Source organism: Osmerus eperlanus, chromosome 1 (genome assembly GCF_963692335.1).
Source record: "Osmerus eperlanus chromosome 1, fOsmEpe2.1, whole genome shotgun sequence".
NCBI classification, from domain to species: domain Eukaryota; kingdom Metazoa; phylum Chordata; class Actinopteri; order Osmeriformes; family Osmeridae; genus Osmerus; species Osmerus eperlanus.
The window spans coordinates 22,834,203-22,850,648 of NC_085018.1; the positions used below are offsets into that span (position 1 = coordinate 22,834,203).

The window sequence follows — 16,446 nt, forward strand, 5'->3', positions numbered from 1 at the left end:
TGTCTTTCATCTCTTTCACACTGACTTTCCCCTCTCGATAAATCAAGGGTGTTTACTAAACACAGCTCAGAATGTCATCTTAAGGGACAGGTTAAGTATGGGAGTATTTGAGTTGCATGCCACAAATGTGTCACTGCTTTGTATTGTGAACTTACAGAGATCTGTCAGCACAACAGCCTATGGGAAACAGTAACTATGGCGGCGCTCACTTACGTCATTCTATAGTGGTTGCCATGGTCCTCCTGACGTCAAAGTCCCTGTAAAATGCTTCAGAAACCCCGGAGTACGGTTGTCATAGATACTGGCGGGGGGAGGGGTGGGGTTTAGAGGAAGCGGAAGTGTCAGACTAGGCGGAAGTGGTACTGCCCTGAATATCCCGAGCAGCGAACGGAGGACAGCTTGATACTCCCATCGTTCAAAGAAAAAAGCAGGCTTCTAAATACATTCAAAATGTGAGTTAATATGCATAAGGTCGATAATAGTGTTACCCCCTTGTCAAGACAGTTCTTTTCGGGCTAGCAACAACTGAATGGTGGCCCTATTCCCTGCCTATAACGGAAGGTGCCTATTGTGGTTTGGGGCTGGGTACAAGGACTTAGGCCGAGACGTGTGATTGAATAGCGAGCTAGAGCTCACGAGCTGTTGTCTAGATAATTCTTATTAATCAGATGAGGTATATTTTATTGGTAGACTAACGCCAACCCGTTTACTGCACACAGTAGCCAGGCTATATTAGCAGTAGACAGTGGGGTACCCGTCGGTTTGGCCATTTTGACAGGTGAACAATCTCTGCTTCAGACAGTGCCTGCTTGGGTCGTCGTGAAAATCCAGATATGTTAGCCTCCACTGCTCAATCTAGCTGTACATGCTAATACTCGGTTCCTTATTCTCACCGGGTATTTCGAACTTGTCTTTGTGATTCTTCATCGATAATGTGTATCTTACTGAATTCCTATGCATGTGTTTAAATTATGTGTAGGTTGTTTTAAATGAAACCGCACTATTTATGCGGCTAACGGAACCAGCTAGCCTGCTATCCTAACTAACGGTATCTCTCCATCTTAAAATTCCGCAAGGGAATGCGACAGAGAGGGCGTAGCTAGCCAAGTACCTATATCTTCAATGGCCTGGAATCTAGCATGCTAGCGCGCGTTAGCGACGCTGCCCGCTGATAAAGAAGCGCAGTGCTGCAGTAATTTGATCTTTAGTCAACTACTAGCAACCACTGGCTAGCTTCGCTGAGAGTGGTAATGTTAACCAAGTAAGCAGGCTACCTAGCTAGCTGAATTAAATGTAGCGTTGAAGGATTCGATCCGGTCATATTAGCTGTCAGGCTAAATAGCCAAGTTAGCCAGCTAGCTAACACGTTAGCGCCCGCTCTATTGACTCGAGCTCTGCCAATAATACTGCTTTACTGTCCTTTATTTTTGACTTTATCTCGGCCTTAAACATGATTTGCGCGATTTAAAATGGGACCAAATGACCGATCAACCACGATATTTATTTAAATTCTGTCGCAGACTAACAGTATGTATGATGAAGTTAACGATGCTTCGCTAGCAAGATACCCTAACCTCAAGCGCCATACATTGCAAACATGTTTGAGCAAGCTATTATATACCACAACACGTATTGCCATAAGACAGCATGGCTTCGTAAACATTAATAGTGACCTAATATTTAGTCTAGCTCCCAACTAAATTGTCTTGGGGCGTTGTCACTCACTTTCCAGTTTAATACATTGTTTTAAGATTCGTTTTTTGCGGACCAGTTTTATGAAAACATGCTTTGACCTCACTGAATATATGCCTAGCTGCAAATTTTTCATGAAAGTGTTGTGAATATGATTACTGTACGGTGATGTGACATCCATGGATTACTTGAGTACTGCCTTGAAGTTAAGCATCACAAGCAAGCTACCACCACTACTAGGGTTTTGAGAACCCTCAAGTGCTCCATATCGATTGTCCTTTGATTTGGGAGGAGAACCCATAGGTTCTGCTTACCCCACCTATCTCCCTCCATTGAAGGAAGAAGTAGTGCATGAGAGAGGGCAGAAGGGAATCGGAATCTTCTCAGTTGTAATGTTAGCTATACCCCCCAGCCTCGAGATGGATAAGAACGACCTGGTCCAGAAGGCTAAGCTGGCTGAGCAGGCGGAGCGCTACGACGACATGGCGGCGGACATGAAGGCCGTGACGGAGCAGGGCATGGAGCTGTCCAACGAGGAGCGCAACCTGCTGTCGGTGGCCTACAAGAACGTGGTGGGGGCTCGACGCTCCTCCTGGCGAGTCATCTCCAGCATCGAGCAGAAGTCCGACGGCAACGACAAGAAGCTGCAGATGGCCCGCGAGTACCGTCAGAAGATTGAGAAGGAGCTGCAGGACATCTGCAACGACGTGCTGGTGAGTAGGGCCCGGGGCGGAGGGCTGGTGAGTAGGGCCCGGGGCGGAGGGCTGGTGAGTAGGGCCCGGGGCGGAGGGCTGGTGAGTAGGGCCTGGGGCGGAGGGCTGGTGAGTAGGGCCCGGGGTGGAGGGCTGGTGAGTAGGGCCTGGGGCGGAGGGCTGGTGAGTAGGGCCTGGGGCGGAGGGCTGGTGAGTAGGGCCCGGGGTGGAGGGCTGGTGAGTAGGGCCTGGGGCGGAGGGCTGGTGAGTAGGGCCTGGGGCGGAGGGCTGGTGAGTAGGGCCCGGGGCGGAGGGCTGGTGAGTAGGGCCCGGGGCGGAGGGCTGGTGAGTAGGGCCTGGGGTGGAGGGCTGGTGAGTAGGGCCCGGGGCGGAGGGCTGGTGAGTAGGGCCCGGGGCGGAGGGCTGGTGAGTAGGGCCCGGGGCGGAGGGCTGGTGAGTAGGGCCCGGGGCGGAGGGCTGGTGAGTAGGGCCCGGGGCGGAGGGCTGGTGAGTAGGGCCTGGGGCGGAGGGCTGGTGAGTAGGGCCCGGGGCGGAGGGCTGGTGAGTAGGGCCCGGGGCGGAGGGCTGGTGAGTAGGGCCCGGGGCGGAGGGCTGGTGAGTAGGGCGGTGGGGAGATCAGGTGAGAAGGAGGGGTGGGTAGAAGGGGTTGGGTGAGTTACAGGGGCAAATAGGGTGGTACGCACAGTTGCAGGTGCGGGCAGGGACATGTAAAGGGGGGGACAGTAGCAGATGAAGCCTGGACGTTTTAGCACAGAGCTGTTCCCCTGCAGCCCCTGGTCTCCCTCTGGGCCAGGGCGTCAGCTCAGCAGCGCTGACAGTCTCCCTCTATCCCCAGCGCCTGCTTGACAACTTCCTCATCGCCAACGCGTCCCATCCAGAGAGCCGGGTGTTCTACCTCAAGATGAAGGGAGACTACTACAGATACCTGTCTGAAGTCGCCTCCGGAGAGTCCAAGCAAGGTAAGCTCGGGCTCTTTTCCCTTCTCTTCGCCCTCTCTTCCTCCCTCCCTCCCCCTTCTCTTCCTCTCTCCTACACCCTCCCCTTTTTTTTTCTTCTCCTCTCACATCCTGTCTTTCTCCCTCCCCGCTCCTAGTTTTCCTTATAGCCACCCCCTAGTGCTGCAGGTCATATCTGGGTCTGCTCGTCAGGGGTGGGTGAGGGTGCGATATGCAGCCAAGGGTGGAAATTGACTTTTCAGTTCACTAGCTGTAAGACAAATCATTTTCCACTAGCATTAAAATGCTCAAGGTGTCTCCTAAAATGTGTCTGTAGTTGTTCATCTAGTCACTTTACTTGTTATGAATACTTAAACATTTTGGCAAAGATGCATAGAAATGCTTTGGTCGTAGGGCTACGTGCCACTTTGGCAGATACGCTTAGCAAATCAGTATTCCAAAATTAAGACTGCATCGTCCTTGTGCGCCCTCTTTTAGTTAGATCAGTGAGTCTAAAGTCGAAAATGAGGAAACTCAACCCCGTTTCCATGGGGCTCTTGACTACCAGCCGTGCCCATGTCACAACACCCAAAAACATAGTCAGGGAGTTGATGAGGACATCCGCTGGAAGGTTCTGCTCTGTGCTGTAAGGATAGAGCTATGCATAGTATCATCATCATCACAGCAGCATCTGATGCTCACATGATGCTCCCTCACTGTTCCTACTGTAGCTGGGCTGTGAAGGCATTCAGGGCTCTCGCTGACTATCACACTACCAGCCCCCCCCTTTAGCTGGGCTGGGCTTTGTCAACTGCTTCTCGTTGGTCCTTTAACCTTGTTCCCTTGAATGGAGCTCATTTGTGGCTGGTGTTCATAGCTCCCTGTGTTGTGATTGGTTTGCAGCCACAGTGGAGAACTCCCAGCAGGCCTATCAGGAGGCGTTTGACATCAGTAAGAAGGACATGCAGCCCACACACCCAATCAGGCTGGGCCTGGCTCTCAACTTTTCTGTCTTCTACTACGAGATCCTCAACTCCCCCGACCAGGCCTGCACTCTCGCCAAGGCTGTACGTAAATACACACACACATACTCTCCTCTCTTAATTACTCATAATTCTTCTTTCACACATAAATACAAGCACTCCCTCTCTCCTCCCCCTCATCCAGGCTTTCGACGAGGCGATTGCAGAGCTTGACACCTTGAACGAGGACTCCTACAAAGACAGCACCCTGATCATGCAGCTACTAAGGGACAACCTGACTGTGAGTCTGACCTCACACACACACACACACACAAACGATACCCCTGCCCTCGGGCACAGTCTCTACTGCACTACACATGGCACTACTGCAGCCATACTACAGTCCAGCCCATGGTTGTACACTACCACACTGCTGCACGACATCAGCTCCTCTGCTGAGGTGTTCTCTTACATTTACATTTAGTCATTTAGCAGACACTCTTATTCAGAGCGACTTACAGTAAGTACAGGGACATTCCCCCCGAGGCAAGTAGGGTGAAGTGCCTTGCCCAAGGACACAACGTCATTTGACAGAGCCGGGGATCGAACCAGCAACCTTCTGGTTACTAGCCCGATTCCCTCATCGCTCAGCCACCTGAGTCCGCTTGATGATGACCAGCAGGATTGTATGCCTCAGGTGTGTGAAGCCTCTAATGTGTCTTCTCTCCCCCCCTCTCCCCGCACAGCTGTGGACATCAGAAAACCAGGGTGACGAGGCGGATGCAGGCGAAGGAGAGAACTAAAGGCGTTGCACTTCACTGTTAATCCACCCCCCATCCCCCCATCCCCCCCTCCCCAACTCCCCCCCCCCCCCCACACATCTTTCTTCTTCTCTGGTTTCTCTCTCTCTTCCTCCTCTCGTACACATATACAGCCCATAACCCTGCTCCGCTCAGCCCCCCTGCCCTTCTGTATGACCTGCAGCAGAAATTGTACCTGTCCCAGCAGACTGACAGACCCGGAGGCTCACAGGACCAGTCACCATAGGGAGCATTTAAACCAGACAACTTGCCCTCCTCCCCCGGGTTGACTAGTTGAGACCAATCCCTCCGCCTCCCTCCTTTATCCACCTCCACCCTTCCCTCTACACCTTTCCCTCCCCTTCCCGCCATTTCAAAAGATATATGTTCTCTCACCTAGCGAGTTTGCATTAATAGAAGCCCTCTTTTTTGCTTTCTTAGTGTACTGGCCCTGGCTGGTTTTATTCATAAAAGGTTATTAAACTGTACCTTTATTTTCAACCAACACTGTGATGCTTAGTTTTTCTCCACATTATCACGGAAAAATAAAACAATCTGGTCGTTAAAAGAAAATGGAGGACTGTTTGGTTGTAGTGGCAGTGCGGTCCTGCTGTGAGATCATACAGAATGGTAATACAAGGCTGTATTGTGACACTGACAAATGCAAACACACTGCTCTGCTGCTCCTTCCTGCGTCGTGCTGCTTTCTGCATCGAGGTTAAATGAAGAAAGGTGACCCTCAAGGTTAACCCCTTTCTTAACTGTCCAGGGTCTGAATTTAAAAAACGAAAGACTGAAATAAACTTTTAAAAGAAAAACGAAAAAAAAAAAACACATTCCACAGGAAGTTTTAATAGCAGTAAGAAGATTCTAGACCTTTACAGACCAAGCAGGTGTGTGCTCCTAGGTCCAGACCTCCTCCATCAGCATTGTGAGCCCAGCTTGGTCTTTAATGTTAACCTGCTATCCCTTTTTATTGCTTTATGTAACAATGACTCACACTTTTTTTTGGTTTCCAAAACTGTAAAATTGTAAACATTTTTAGAGGTAATTGTAAATCTGTCTTTAAAAACAAAAACAATCTTTAAATAGTTAATGTTGTTAACCTGCTTGCAAAGTAAAACACCTTAAAGCCGTTACGTTAAACTTCTTGTTTGTGTTTGTAGATGTTGGTTTTTCAAGCTTATCTTGAAGGCCTGATGCTGACTGTCCTGGGTGCATCTCCTCCTGGGTGCATCTCCTCCTGGGTGCATCTCCTCCTGGGTGCATGCAGTAGCCCCTCCCGAGGCCAGCACAGCGGGCCCCTCCTGGGTAGCTGGAGGTGACAGGAAGGGGGTCCAGCGTGAGGTGGTGGAGGAGGCAGGCTGTCAGACCAGTCAGAGGACATCATCTGCTAGTGAGGTCTGGGGCAGGGCAGGGCTGGCCACACGGTTAGCTAGCTAGCTGGAGCCACTCAGTGTCACAATACCCTGCCAGGGCCATCACATTCCTGCTAGGTGTAGAACCCATGTGTCTCAGTCCCGCTCTGCTGAGGACAATGTTTCATGCACTGAAGAAAACTAAATACATCCCCTCCCTCTCTTTTAGCTGAACAAATGCCGGTTATTCTACGCTTGATAAAAAAAATACAAATGCAGTAGTGAATGTGGAACCGAGCCTGTCTGTATATCTGGTATCTCCAATTGCTTTGTTTTTACTGACCAGTATTCTGCCTAAAGCTTGCTTCTGTGACGGTTTTCTTGCTTAGCGCGCACGTGGTTGTGAAAATTTAGACTAGCTTAAAATAAAATTATAAAATGACAAAAAAATACAACCTTCCCAGGTTATTGACGTAATATTAGATTTGTGTATGTCTTTTAAAAACAGTTCTAGTTTCACCTTACATGTTATAATCAGGAAAGTGTAAAAGACAATTTAAAGTGAAATAAAAGTTTTATCAGTTCCAAATTTTCCTGTTCTGTTTTTTTGATCCACTGGTATTAGCTTGTCTGGCAGATACACTGTTTCAAATCATAAATAATAATGATATCAATAACACGAACAATGAAGAAGACATTTTATTGATCATAGACATGTCACATGTTCTAGAAAACGACATATCAATTCTACATCCTCTGGTTCAAGCTGAGATTCGTTACAGATTCCCAGTCCTGTGCACACTGGCAGGGCTCTCATGCAGTTGAGGGTCACACGGTGGTTGGACAAGGCCTGGGGATGCTCTTTCACTTCACCCCATCAGACCCCCCCTTCCCGCCCCAGAGAAAAAAGGTTCACGCATAATAAAATAACACGAAAAGGAAATATTTCTCGGATGGGTGTTTCCCCCCCCCCCCTTGACTCATGTTAGCCAACCCCAGTCCTGGTGTGTGTAAGAAGAACCAAATACATGAATATACGGTACGTGTTTAAATAAGCAGGAGGTTGACGGTGGCCTGCTGCCTCAGTCTATGTGGAGCAGGATGCACAGAAGGAGGGCAGTCCACAGGAGACCCCCCCCCCTCCCTCCATACACACACACAGGCACTTCAGGCTTAGACACCCTGGGACCCACCCCAACACTCTACACCGGCTTCTTTAAGAGGACAGGAAAAACAAGAGGGAAGGAGAAGAAGCCTCTGCACAATATTGAGACAGGCCCCAAAACCCCAGGTGCCGGTCACGTGATCACTTCCTCTTTTGAACTTCCTGGAGCAGGTTGAGAGCGGCTGTGTTCTGTGGTTCCACTCTCAGAAGGCTGCTCAGGTCTCCCACACACGATTGGTGTTCCTGGAGGGGCCACAGATGATCACACATCGAAACTAAAACAAGTATATATTTTGAACTCACTCGGAACCCTAATATCACTTCAGCATTTAAGATATGGAGCCGTGCGAAAATAGAAAACACCTATCAGAAATGGGTTGTTTTGTGTCTGCATAAACTCATTTCGATACGTATGCAGTCCTTATATAAATGATCCTGCAGTTTTCCAACAGATGCTCTACGTGGACCAAGTGGTCTGAAGTCTAAGGCTTCTCAACCGACCATACACATCAATTACTAACCCCCCCCCTTTCTTCACCTACGTCTATGGCAGAGAAAGCACAACAAACTTGCTAATCAAACTGAACGCATGTTCATAGCGTCACAGCTCTTACCTTGAGCTCCTTGTAAGCTTGCGCCCTCCTGTACAGAGCCTTAATGTTGCTGCTGTCCAGACCAAGGGCCTCGTCACAGTCCCTCACCGCCTCTTTATACTGCTTCACTGAGATGTAGCACAGTGCCCTGAGGGGAGGAACACACACACACACACCAGGGAGAAGCCGTGAGGTGAGGCGTCACTCAGACAACGACGCAGTGGGGAACTTGGCGGGTCTCTCTCAGCTCCTACCTGTTGGTGTAGGTGGTGATCTCGGTAGGATTGTGTTTCAGGCTCTGGGTGTATTTCTCGATGGCTTTCTTGTGCTCTCCCTTCTTCACAAAGGCATTGCCCTCCTCCTTCAGAGCCAGAGCCTTCTTCACAGCCTCCTGGCTCGGGGCTGAGGGGGACAAGAGACGCATTATCACAGGGGGCTGACAGGAGAGGTATTGTCAGGCTGGAGTGGGGGGGGGGGGGGGGGGGGGGGAGCCCACCTGGTTTGCTGGTGGCTCTGGTGCCATTCTGCTGCGCCGCTGCAGCTACAGGGCTGGAGGCCTGGGCTTGTCGTTCTCTGACTGCCAGAGGGACCGTGGGGAGGGGAGGCAGCTTCTCTCTCCATGACGGGCCATCCACCTCTGTCAGAACCTTGGTCATCCTGGACAGACACACAATCGTCAATACTACTACCATCGTCGTCCTCATGACCATCACCATCCGCCTAATCATCATAGACTTCATCTCTACCATCAGCCTCCATGGTGGCAGGGTTAGTGTGGTACCAAACCACCTCTGCTACCAGTAGGACGTGGACCCAGGTCTGGAGGTCTGTATGTCATCATACTGATGGATCATACTGTATCAGTATGATGCAACATACCTGTTAGTTCCATCAACAGCCGCAGGGATGTTGTTGTCAACCAGCAGGGCAGTCTTGTAGTCGACGTAGGCCAGCCTGTACCTCTCCAGAGCCTCGTAAGCAGCGGCTCTCCTCAGCAGTGGCTTAATGCCAAAAGGAACCAGTTCCAGGGACCTGCAACATGCACGCGTTTAGGACCTCTTAACATTTGGGCTCCTACACTGAGTAAGGATAAGCAGCCAGTCTAGGGAGGCAGGGAGACACAGGAAGGACTTAGGAGGGAGGGGGGCCTACAGAGGCAGGAAGTACTCACACTGTACAATCCTTCACACAGTCGGCACAGTTACCATCCTTCAGGTAACTGGCAGCACGATTGGAATACAGAATACTCAGGTCATCAGAATTCTTCTTCCCTAGAAGATATGGTTGGAGTTGAATTAGACACCATACTCACTTCACACTCATACCTTAACTATTGTTAGCTCATTCATGTCAAAATGATGTAAAATATGGAATATGATTAGTCATTTCTACACGCAGACACCTGCCCGACAGGTGTGGTTCTCTTACCGGATTTCTCCACCTCTTTTATGGCTTGGCTGTAGAGGGCGGCAGCCTCCCCGTACTGGCCAGTCTTAAAATATTCGTTTCCTGCCTGTTTCAGGTCAGTCCACGATTGAGAACGGCGCTTCTGAGGCATCCTCGGCTTGATTAAGGCTTTTGTTGAGTCTTTGTAGTTGCTGAGGTTGAAAAGACACACCATCATTTAGATAAATGTCGTCTGACCAAAATGCCGGGATAAGCATGACTGGACCAAGAAAATGTAGCTAGAAATCATGTTGATAAGCAAAATCATGTTCCTTTGCCAAAATTCACCACAATCTAATCATTCAGTTTACAAGAATGTTGTATAGCTAGAACTAGCTAGATAATCTAGCCAGTTACACGCATTGTGTTGGAAGTGAGCTAGCAAGTTACCTGCCCGGCTAAGTAGCTTGCTAGCTGCAGCTGTCCTTTTCGTTTCGTTTGTCAACCGGCTACAGAATTACTGCGAGCTAGCTAGGTCTAGGCTAACTAGCCTAGCACGTATACTTACCGGTTCCTGTGTCTGTGTGGACGGTGTTAACAGCCAAGTTGCAGTTACAGCTATCAGTTGTCTCTAATCAATCACAACAGGGCAGAATGTCTATGAAAATATTACTGTTAAGGTTTGTCCGTTGTTAGCTAGTAAATGTTTTTTTTTCTATATAACCACCTAGGAACATCTCGGGCTTACGTTCACTGCCTGGACAAGACGCACGTTCAGAAGCGGACTCAGGCGGGCTCTAGCAAATTCTCCAAGCAGCCAGAAGGAAGTCAGAAGAGGGTGTTGTGTTTCACTTTTCAATTTCGCTTCTTCCCGGCTGGGGCAGTGGTGTTTCCGATTTGCAGTTCGCAGCTGAATTCCGGTCCACCTTAAATCCATCGCATTTTGAAAGCTTTAAAACGAATTGTTAATAATATATTGACTAGTAGCTATCTATCTCTGTCATAGTCATGCGGTATTATATGTATCCAAAAACAGCTATGACCTTTGCCTATGGTTAATACGCCTCGGAAGTGTAACTGTAAAATAGTATCAAGAACAATCATTGAATATGGAGGTTGTGTAATATGCCTTACAATATGAATAATACTCTGCCTTTCAAGTCATTATGAAGAAGCAGTTTGCAGTTGCATGGTAGACATATCCTGTAGGAAACACCACACACATAAATAGTGTGGATGGGCCCTTAAATGACATTATGTTACATAAACCCTACACACTTCGCTCATTTCTAGTCTTTCTTGCCTTGCTTATCCTGCGAAAAAGACGAAACTGCGAGCTCATGTTTTATTTGCGAATTGGTCTGACGCCGCCAGAATAGTAGCACCATAGATATATATAAAGACTTTTTATACCCTTTATATATATGTGTGAGTGGAACCACGCAGTAAATGTAACATCGAAATCCAATTGGTTTATATTATAAACTTCCGGGAAAAGTGGCTCAGACTACGCCCCTAAATTCACCAAAACACTGAGAATGGACCAATGAAATGACCGACTGAGCCGCGTTTAGCGAAACCCTGCGTGTCCTTCTCCCATCTTGTATAAGCGTTTACCAGGCGGTTACGACAGATACGATCCAGTCGATAACAAACCATGCTGTGGCATTGCACAGTCTAGCTGAAGCTCACACTTCTAAGGATTTAACTGTCTCTGATCCAGGCAGACTGCACTTTTAAGAAATAGATACGTTGGTACATTGGAAATCTATCCATATACATCCAGTGTTCTGGGTCTTGGGCTAACGTTAACTTTTCTCGCTGTGTGAATCCAGCGTGCGCGTCACTGCATTTCAGCAGGTTAAAGATAGCTAACCAAAATAAATCAATTGAAGATGATGAGCAACACAGTTACCTCCAAGCTCCTTGGGTCGTTGCGAGGATTTGTAAGTCACCGAATGAGCTATGCTCAGAGTGCTGCCACTTCTGCTGAGAGGGGTAAGATATGTTTATGGGTAGCTAGTCTAGCTAACTTGTAATCCCATGATGGCGCAGTTAGCTCGATGTTTAGCTGGTGCTGCCTTCCTAATTATGTAGAAACTGTATGACTTATTGCTGACAGTAGATTCACTATTACAGTTATTTTGTATAGTTTTGGAAAGTTTTGAGCATTGTTCTTTCTTTGGTAGAGATCATTAAAAGTCGTGAGTTGGAGAAGGATGAACTTCGACCACTCTACATGGACTTCCAAGCCACAACACCTATGGTAGGCTATGAGTTTCTCTCATAACTAGCGTTAGCTAGTTAGCTATCTAAATAATGACCTTGAAGCATGTATTCATCTGTCTGTTTTGTAACCCTAGCATTGCAACTAATGCGATGCAAAGATGTGCGGGTCTGTTAAGTAGTTATGGTTCTGTTTCCTCTCAAAGGACCCCAGAGTTCTGGACGCCATGCTTCCCTACCAGGTCAACTACTATGGCAACCCTCACTCCCGAACACACGCTTACGGGTGGGAAAGTGAGAGTGCTATGGAGAAAGCCAGAAAGGTGAGCAGAGTCTTGAGTGGAGATCCCATCTTTGAACCCATGTTATCAGCTTTGCCCTGTTAGCATAGCTTGAGCTAAACTGTTGTGTGATGTCATCTCCCTCGTAGCAAGTAGCAGACCTGATTGCTGCAGATCCCAGAGAGATAATATTCACCAGTGGAGCCACTGAGTCAAACAACATGTCAATCAAGGTAGGTCTCCTCCTTGCCTACTCTTCCTCTCCTCCTCCCCCTTTCTATCTTCCTGTCTCCCCGTTCCAACTTTGCTCTCTCCAGGCTAAGAAGAGGTAAGAAGGATGAGGCCTTAGAGCAGAGTGGGGAGGGTAAGCTAACGCAGACGCTGCCTGCCATGTGATCAGATTTGGTGACGGTGACCAGCTGATAACCTTATTGTTCTCTGCTCTGGTTTTGTAAACCAGTTCCAGTTAGAAAGATCTGGAAAAGAAAAGGCTGCTGGATGGTTGTTTATTTTCTCTCCCATCATGCTTTGCTCCCAGGGCGTGGCTCGTTTCTACAAAGCCAAGAAGAAGCATGTGATCACTACTCAGACGGAACATAAGTGTGTTCTAGACTCTTGCCGTGTCCTGGAGTCGGAGGGATTCAGCATCACCTATCTCCCAGTCAAGACCAACGGACTGGTTGACCTTGAGGTGAGGTTTGACTGACTCTTGCCCCTAGCCCTGGCCTTTACAGCCCCGGTTTTACACCATGAGTGGGTAGTGTAACTGTACTGTCTGTTTGTGTCTGTGTTCACAGTATGAGTTGCTTATGTATGTGCCTGCTGTTGTGTGCTGTAGCTGCTGGAGGAGAGCATCCGTCCAGACACCAGCCTGGTTTCAGTCATGACTATCAACAATGAGATTGGAGTGATGCAGCCAGTGCGGGAGATAGGTGAGTTCTCGCCCTACAGTCGTGCAACCTTCTTCACTCTACTGTGCCTGGCCAGGGTCACATGCACCTTTTGTTCAAATTCTTTTGAAAGCACATTCTATCAAATTCTTGGATCATTTCTCTCATGTGGGCCACATCCTCTCCAGGTCACATCTGTCGCTCCAAGAATGTGTTCTTCCACACGGACGCCGCGCAGGCCGTTGGCAAGATCCCCATCAATGTCTCTGACTGGAAGGTGGACCTCATGTCCATCAGTGGACACAAGATCTATGGACCCAAAGGTGCAAACCGGGCTCATCCCAAACCCAAAGCTAACCACCCATCTCCACTCGTAGCTATCTCACCCTGCTTCAACCCCAACTAGTCCACCAAGCCCTATTCATAAGGACAATTTTAACTTCTGTGCTGTTCGTTAATGACAGTTCCCACTCTCCACACTGTGTGCGAATGTTGTGCCACACCAGGTGTGGGAGCTCTGTACGTGCGGAGGCGTCCGCGTGTGAGGATGGAGCCGCTGCAGAGTGGGGGGGGTCAGGAGAGGGGGCTGCGCTCTGGAACCGTGCCCACTCCTCTGGCTGTTGGCCTGGGTGCTGCCTGTGAGATCTCCCAGCATGAGATGGAGGTAAGGACCACAACCTTCCCATAAACCACCACAACTCACCACTTTTGTCTCCGGCCTTTATTCAGATTGTCAGTTGATGAAGAAAGTGTTTTGTCCGTCTTCATAAACGGAGTGACTAAGTTCAGTTGAGTTCTGGATTTTAATAAGTATTATCAATCTGCAGATTGGGAGAGAAAACCAGACCTCTGACAATACATGACAACACAACACCAGGCTTAGGTCTCAATCATGTCTCTCCGCTCTGAAGGCCGGAGGACCATCTTTTATAGGGCACAAGAATGTAAACATAGATACTGACAGTCAGGCAGTAATGACGATACAACAGTCTGACACATAGACACAATCTACTCTTATTAATAGCAAGCTTACATGAGAACATACTAACTAGTATCCAATGACTATTTCTATTGATTAGTGAATACTTTAAGCACACTGGAAATCCCCATTTCTTCCACAGTGTACTCGTGTGTACTCGTGACCATGTAGGCTGTCCATTGGTTATTTGTGTGGAAGACTCCATGTGTTTGGGAGTCAAGCAGGACAGGATGTTGAGTTCAAGCTCCAAATGTTTGTTTTCATATCTCCTGTTGACACGGGGGAAAGTAAACCATATCTTGAGTTCCCAGGCAGAGTAACTCAGGGTTCCACAGCCTACATGACTGTGTTTTATCCCTCCTAGTACGACCACCGACGTGTGTCCATGCTGGCCAACCGACTAATCAAGAAAATTATGTCCGAGATCCCAGATGTGGTGATGAACGGAGACCCTGACCACAGATACCCAGGTAACGCACATACGCTAGATTGGCACACACACATACAGTATATACTATATACACACACCAGGTAAAACAAAATAATAAAAAGCGATGTAATATGGAGCTGCAAGTACTGGAGTCATGAGCTGACCCTGTGTGTTGGTTGTCTCTCAGGCTGTGTTAACCTGTCATTTGCCTACGTGGAGGGAGAGAGTCTTCTGATGGCCCTGAAAGACATAGCTCTGTCATCTGGGAGGTAAAACGGCATGCACACACACACACACTCAAACACACAGTCTGTGTACTAGCCCATGATGATGTGTGTGTCTGTGGTTCCTCTGCAGTGCCTGCACCTCTGCATCTCTAGAACCTTCCTATGTTCTGAGGGCCATTGGCACAGAGGAGGACCTAGCCCACTCTTCCATCCGGTAAGCTACCACCAGGGTTCGAATTACGGGGGGGCTTGGGGGGGGTTGACCCCTCTAATTAAGACTTGGACCCCCCCAAAATAAATAAAAACAACAGGTTGGGTGGGGGGGGGGGGGGGAGGCGACATTCGTTCTTGCCTGTAATCGTAAATATTACTTTACGCCCTGGAGAAGAAGTTGACCCCCCCGATTGTCATTGTGTAATTCGCACTCTGGCTGCCACGCAACACAAACAAACACACCAGTGTCAGTGAGACATCCATAGGAGCAGGAAGAACTGTGGTGCTCATGTGACGGTTTGTGTTTGTTTGTGCAGGTTTGGGCTTGGTCGCTTTAGCACAGAGGAGGAAGTGGACTACACAGCAGACAAATGCATCCAGCAGGTCAGAAGGCTCAGGGATATGAGGTGAGACACACAGACCGACTGACTGTCCATCCCTCCAATCTCTGTATCAGCTATCCCTTCATACCTATTCTATATGTAAATCTTCATGTTTTTTATACATTAATCTATACATAAATTGATTACAGTATAGATTTAGAGGAACTACTGTGAAACTCAGCCCAGCCTGACAAGTACAGATGAACTAATTCATTGCAAATGTGCCTCTCCCTTCTTCAGCCCTCTGTGGGAGATGGTTCAGGAGGGTATTGACATAAAGAGCATCAAGTGGACCCAGCACTAGAGCCTCTAGACAGCAGCCTACTAGAACCTCCTCATATCTAGTTGGCCAGGACCATCTCCCTTAGGAGCTCCTTAACACACACGCCCTCCTGTCAAGAAACACGCACAAGATTCCAACCCCTCAATCCCTCTCCTCACCCCCCAGGTGTGAGAGCACACCAGGCTGTGGGGGGGGGGATTTTCATTTTCTATCAACATTGTTGTTGTTTTTTGTTCCTTCACGTTCAGCAAAGTTTTATTGATACTTAAATGATGTGCTCTTAAGTAAAGTGGAGAGTGGAATATATTTTTCTGGCTTGGCTATAGGGCCTGTCTTCTCAGTTGTGTGTGTGTGTGTGTGTGTGTGTGTGTGTGTGTGCGTGTGTGTATGGAAGTGATTGAGTGAGAGTTGCCAGGTTAATCAGATACAAATCTATTTACTGTTCATTTATAGCCTCTGTCAGCCATGATGGAATTGTCTCCGTAAATAAGACAGGTATAATATTCACACGGACGCTCCTCTGTTCAACCCAATTGAAGACATCTTCTCACACCTGATGTATTTGTTTACCAATTATCCTATTACCTTCAGGACTTTAATTGCAAACAGGACAACATAATGTACACTTGCTTGTGTCCAGTAAATGTAAACCTGCATAGTTACATGTAACCCATTTCGTCTCCAAGCACTGTTTCTGATTCCATTATTACCAATAAATAGCTTCATGCTTATTAATGTTTCATGTTTATTAATTTGTATGTCACTAAATTAAAGATAATGCAAATGTTATATTGAACATATGCTTAGAATTATATTGAAAACGTGCTTAGAATTATAAGGTAATATCTGTGTTCAGAGATGTTTTGAAATATTGAGGATACAATATATCTAAATCCTGGGACATTAGGAATCTGATTTTAGATGGTCCTG

General features: G+C 47.9%; 3 protein-coding genes across 6 annotated transcripts; 2 read left to right on the plus strand and 1 right to left on the minus strand.

The window, feature by feature from the left end:
* Positions 1 to 304: 304 nt before the first annotated feature.
* Positions 305 to 5,968, plus strand: ywhaba (tyrosine 3-monooxygenase/tryptophan 5-monooxygenase activation protein, beta polypeptide a). 2 transcript variants are annotated; one of them, XM_062470797.1, is made up of 6 exons: positions 305 to 452; positions 2,105 to 2,405; positions 3,241 to 3,364; positions 4,244 to 4,407; positions 4,508 to 4,603; positions 5,049 to 5,968. In XM_062470797.1, the coding sequence occupies exons 2-6, from the start codon at positions 2,112 to 2,114 to the stop codon at positions 5,103 to 5,105; spliced, it is 735 nt and encodes a 244-aa protein (XP_062326781.1). In that variant the 5' UTR covers positions 305 to 452; positions 2,105 to 2,111; the 3' UTR covers positions 5,106 to 5,968. The 2 variants fall into 2 exon arrangements, with proteins under 2 accessions (XP_062326781.1, XP_062326791.1); XM_062470807.1 differs by lacking the exon at positions 305 to 452 and adding an exon at positions 672 to 778.
* Positions 5,969 to 7,141: 1,173 nt separating this feature from the next.
* On the minus strand, positions 7,142 to 10,518 carry tomm34 (translocase of outer mitochondrial membrane 34). Of its 2 annotated transcripts, none has more exons than XM_062470784.1 (9): positions 10,353 to 10,518; positions 10,055 to 10,235; positions 9,647 to 9,816; positions 9,390 to 9,489; positions 9,098 to 9,250; positions 8,715 to 8,875; positions 8,473 to 8,620; positions 8,240 to 8,366; positions 7,142 to 7,868 (listed from the first exon to the last, which is right to left on the minus strand). In XM_062470784.1, the coding sequence occupies exons 3-9, from the start codon at positions 9,774 to 9,776 to the stop codon at positions 7,767 to 7,769; spliced, it is 921 nt and encodes a 306-aa protein (XP_062326768.1). In that variant the 5' UTR covers positions 9,777 to 9,816; positions 10,055 to 10,235; positions 10,353 to 10,518; the 3' UTR covers positions 7,142 to 7,766. The 2 variants fall into 2 exon arrangements, with proteins under 2 accessions (XP_062326768.1, XP_062326759.1); XM_062470775.1 differs by having other exon boundaries at positions 10,173 to 10,235; positions 10,353 to 10,517.
* A 675-nt stretch (positions 10,519 to 11,193) lies between these two features.
* On the plus strand, positions 11,194 to 16,247 carry nfs1 (NFS1 cysteine desulfurase). Of its 2 annotated transcripts, XR_009931469.1 has the most exons (14): positions 11,194 to 11,602; positions 11,794 to 11,870; positions 12,037 to 12,153; positions 12,261 to 12,344; positions 12,650 to 12,802; positions 12,950 to 13,043; positions 13,190 to 13,324; positions 13,508 to 13,665; positions 14,345 to 14,450; positions 14,598 to 14,679; positions 14,768 to 14,851; positions 15,168 to 15,257; positions 15,474 to 15,651; positions 15,767 to 16,247. XR_009931469.1 is itself a non-coding variant. In XM_062470820.1 (13 exons), the coding sequence occupies exons 1-13, from the start codon at positions 11,500 to 11,502 to the stop codon at positions 15,535 to 15,537; spliced, it is 1,347 nt and encodes a 448-aa protein (XP_062326804.1). In that variant the 5' UTR covers positions 11,194 to 11,499; the 3' UTR covers positions 15,538 to 16,247. The 2 variants fall into 2 exon arrangements, 1 of the variants encoding a protein (XP_062326804.1); XM_062470820.1 differs by having other exon boundaries at positions 15,474 to 16,247.
* The last annotated feature ends 199 nt before the right edge of the window (positions 16,248 to 16,446 follow it).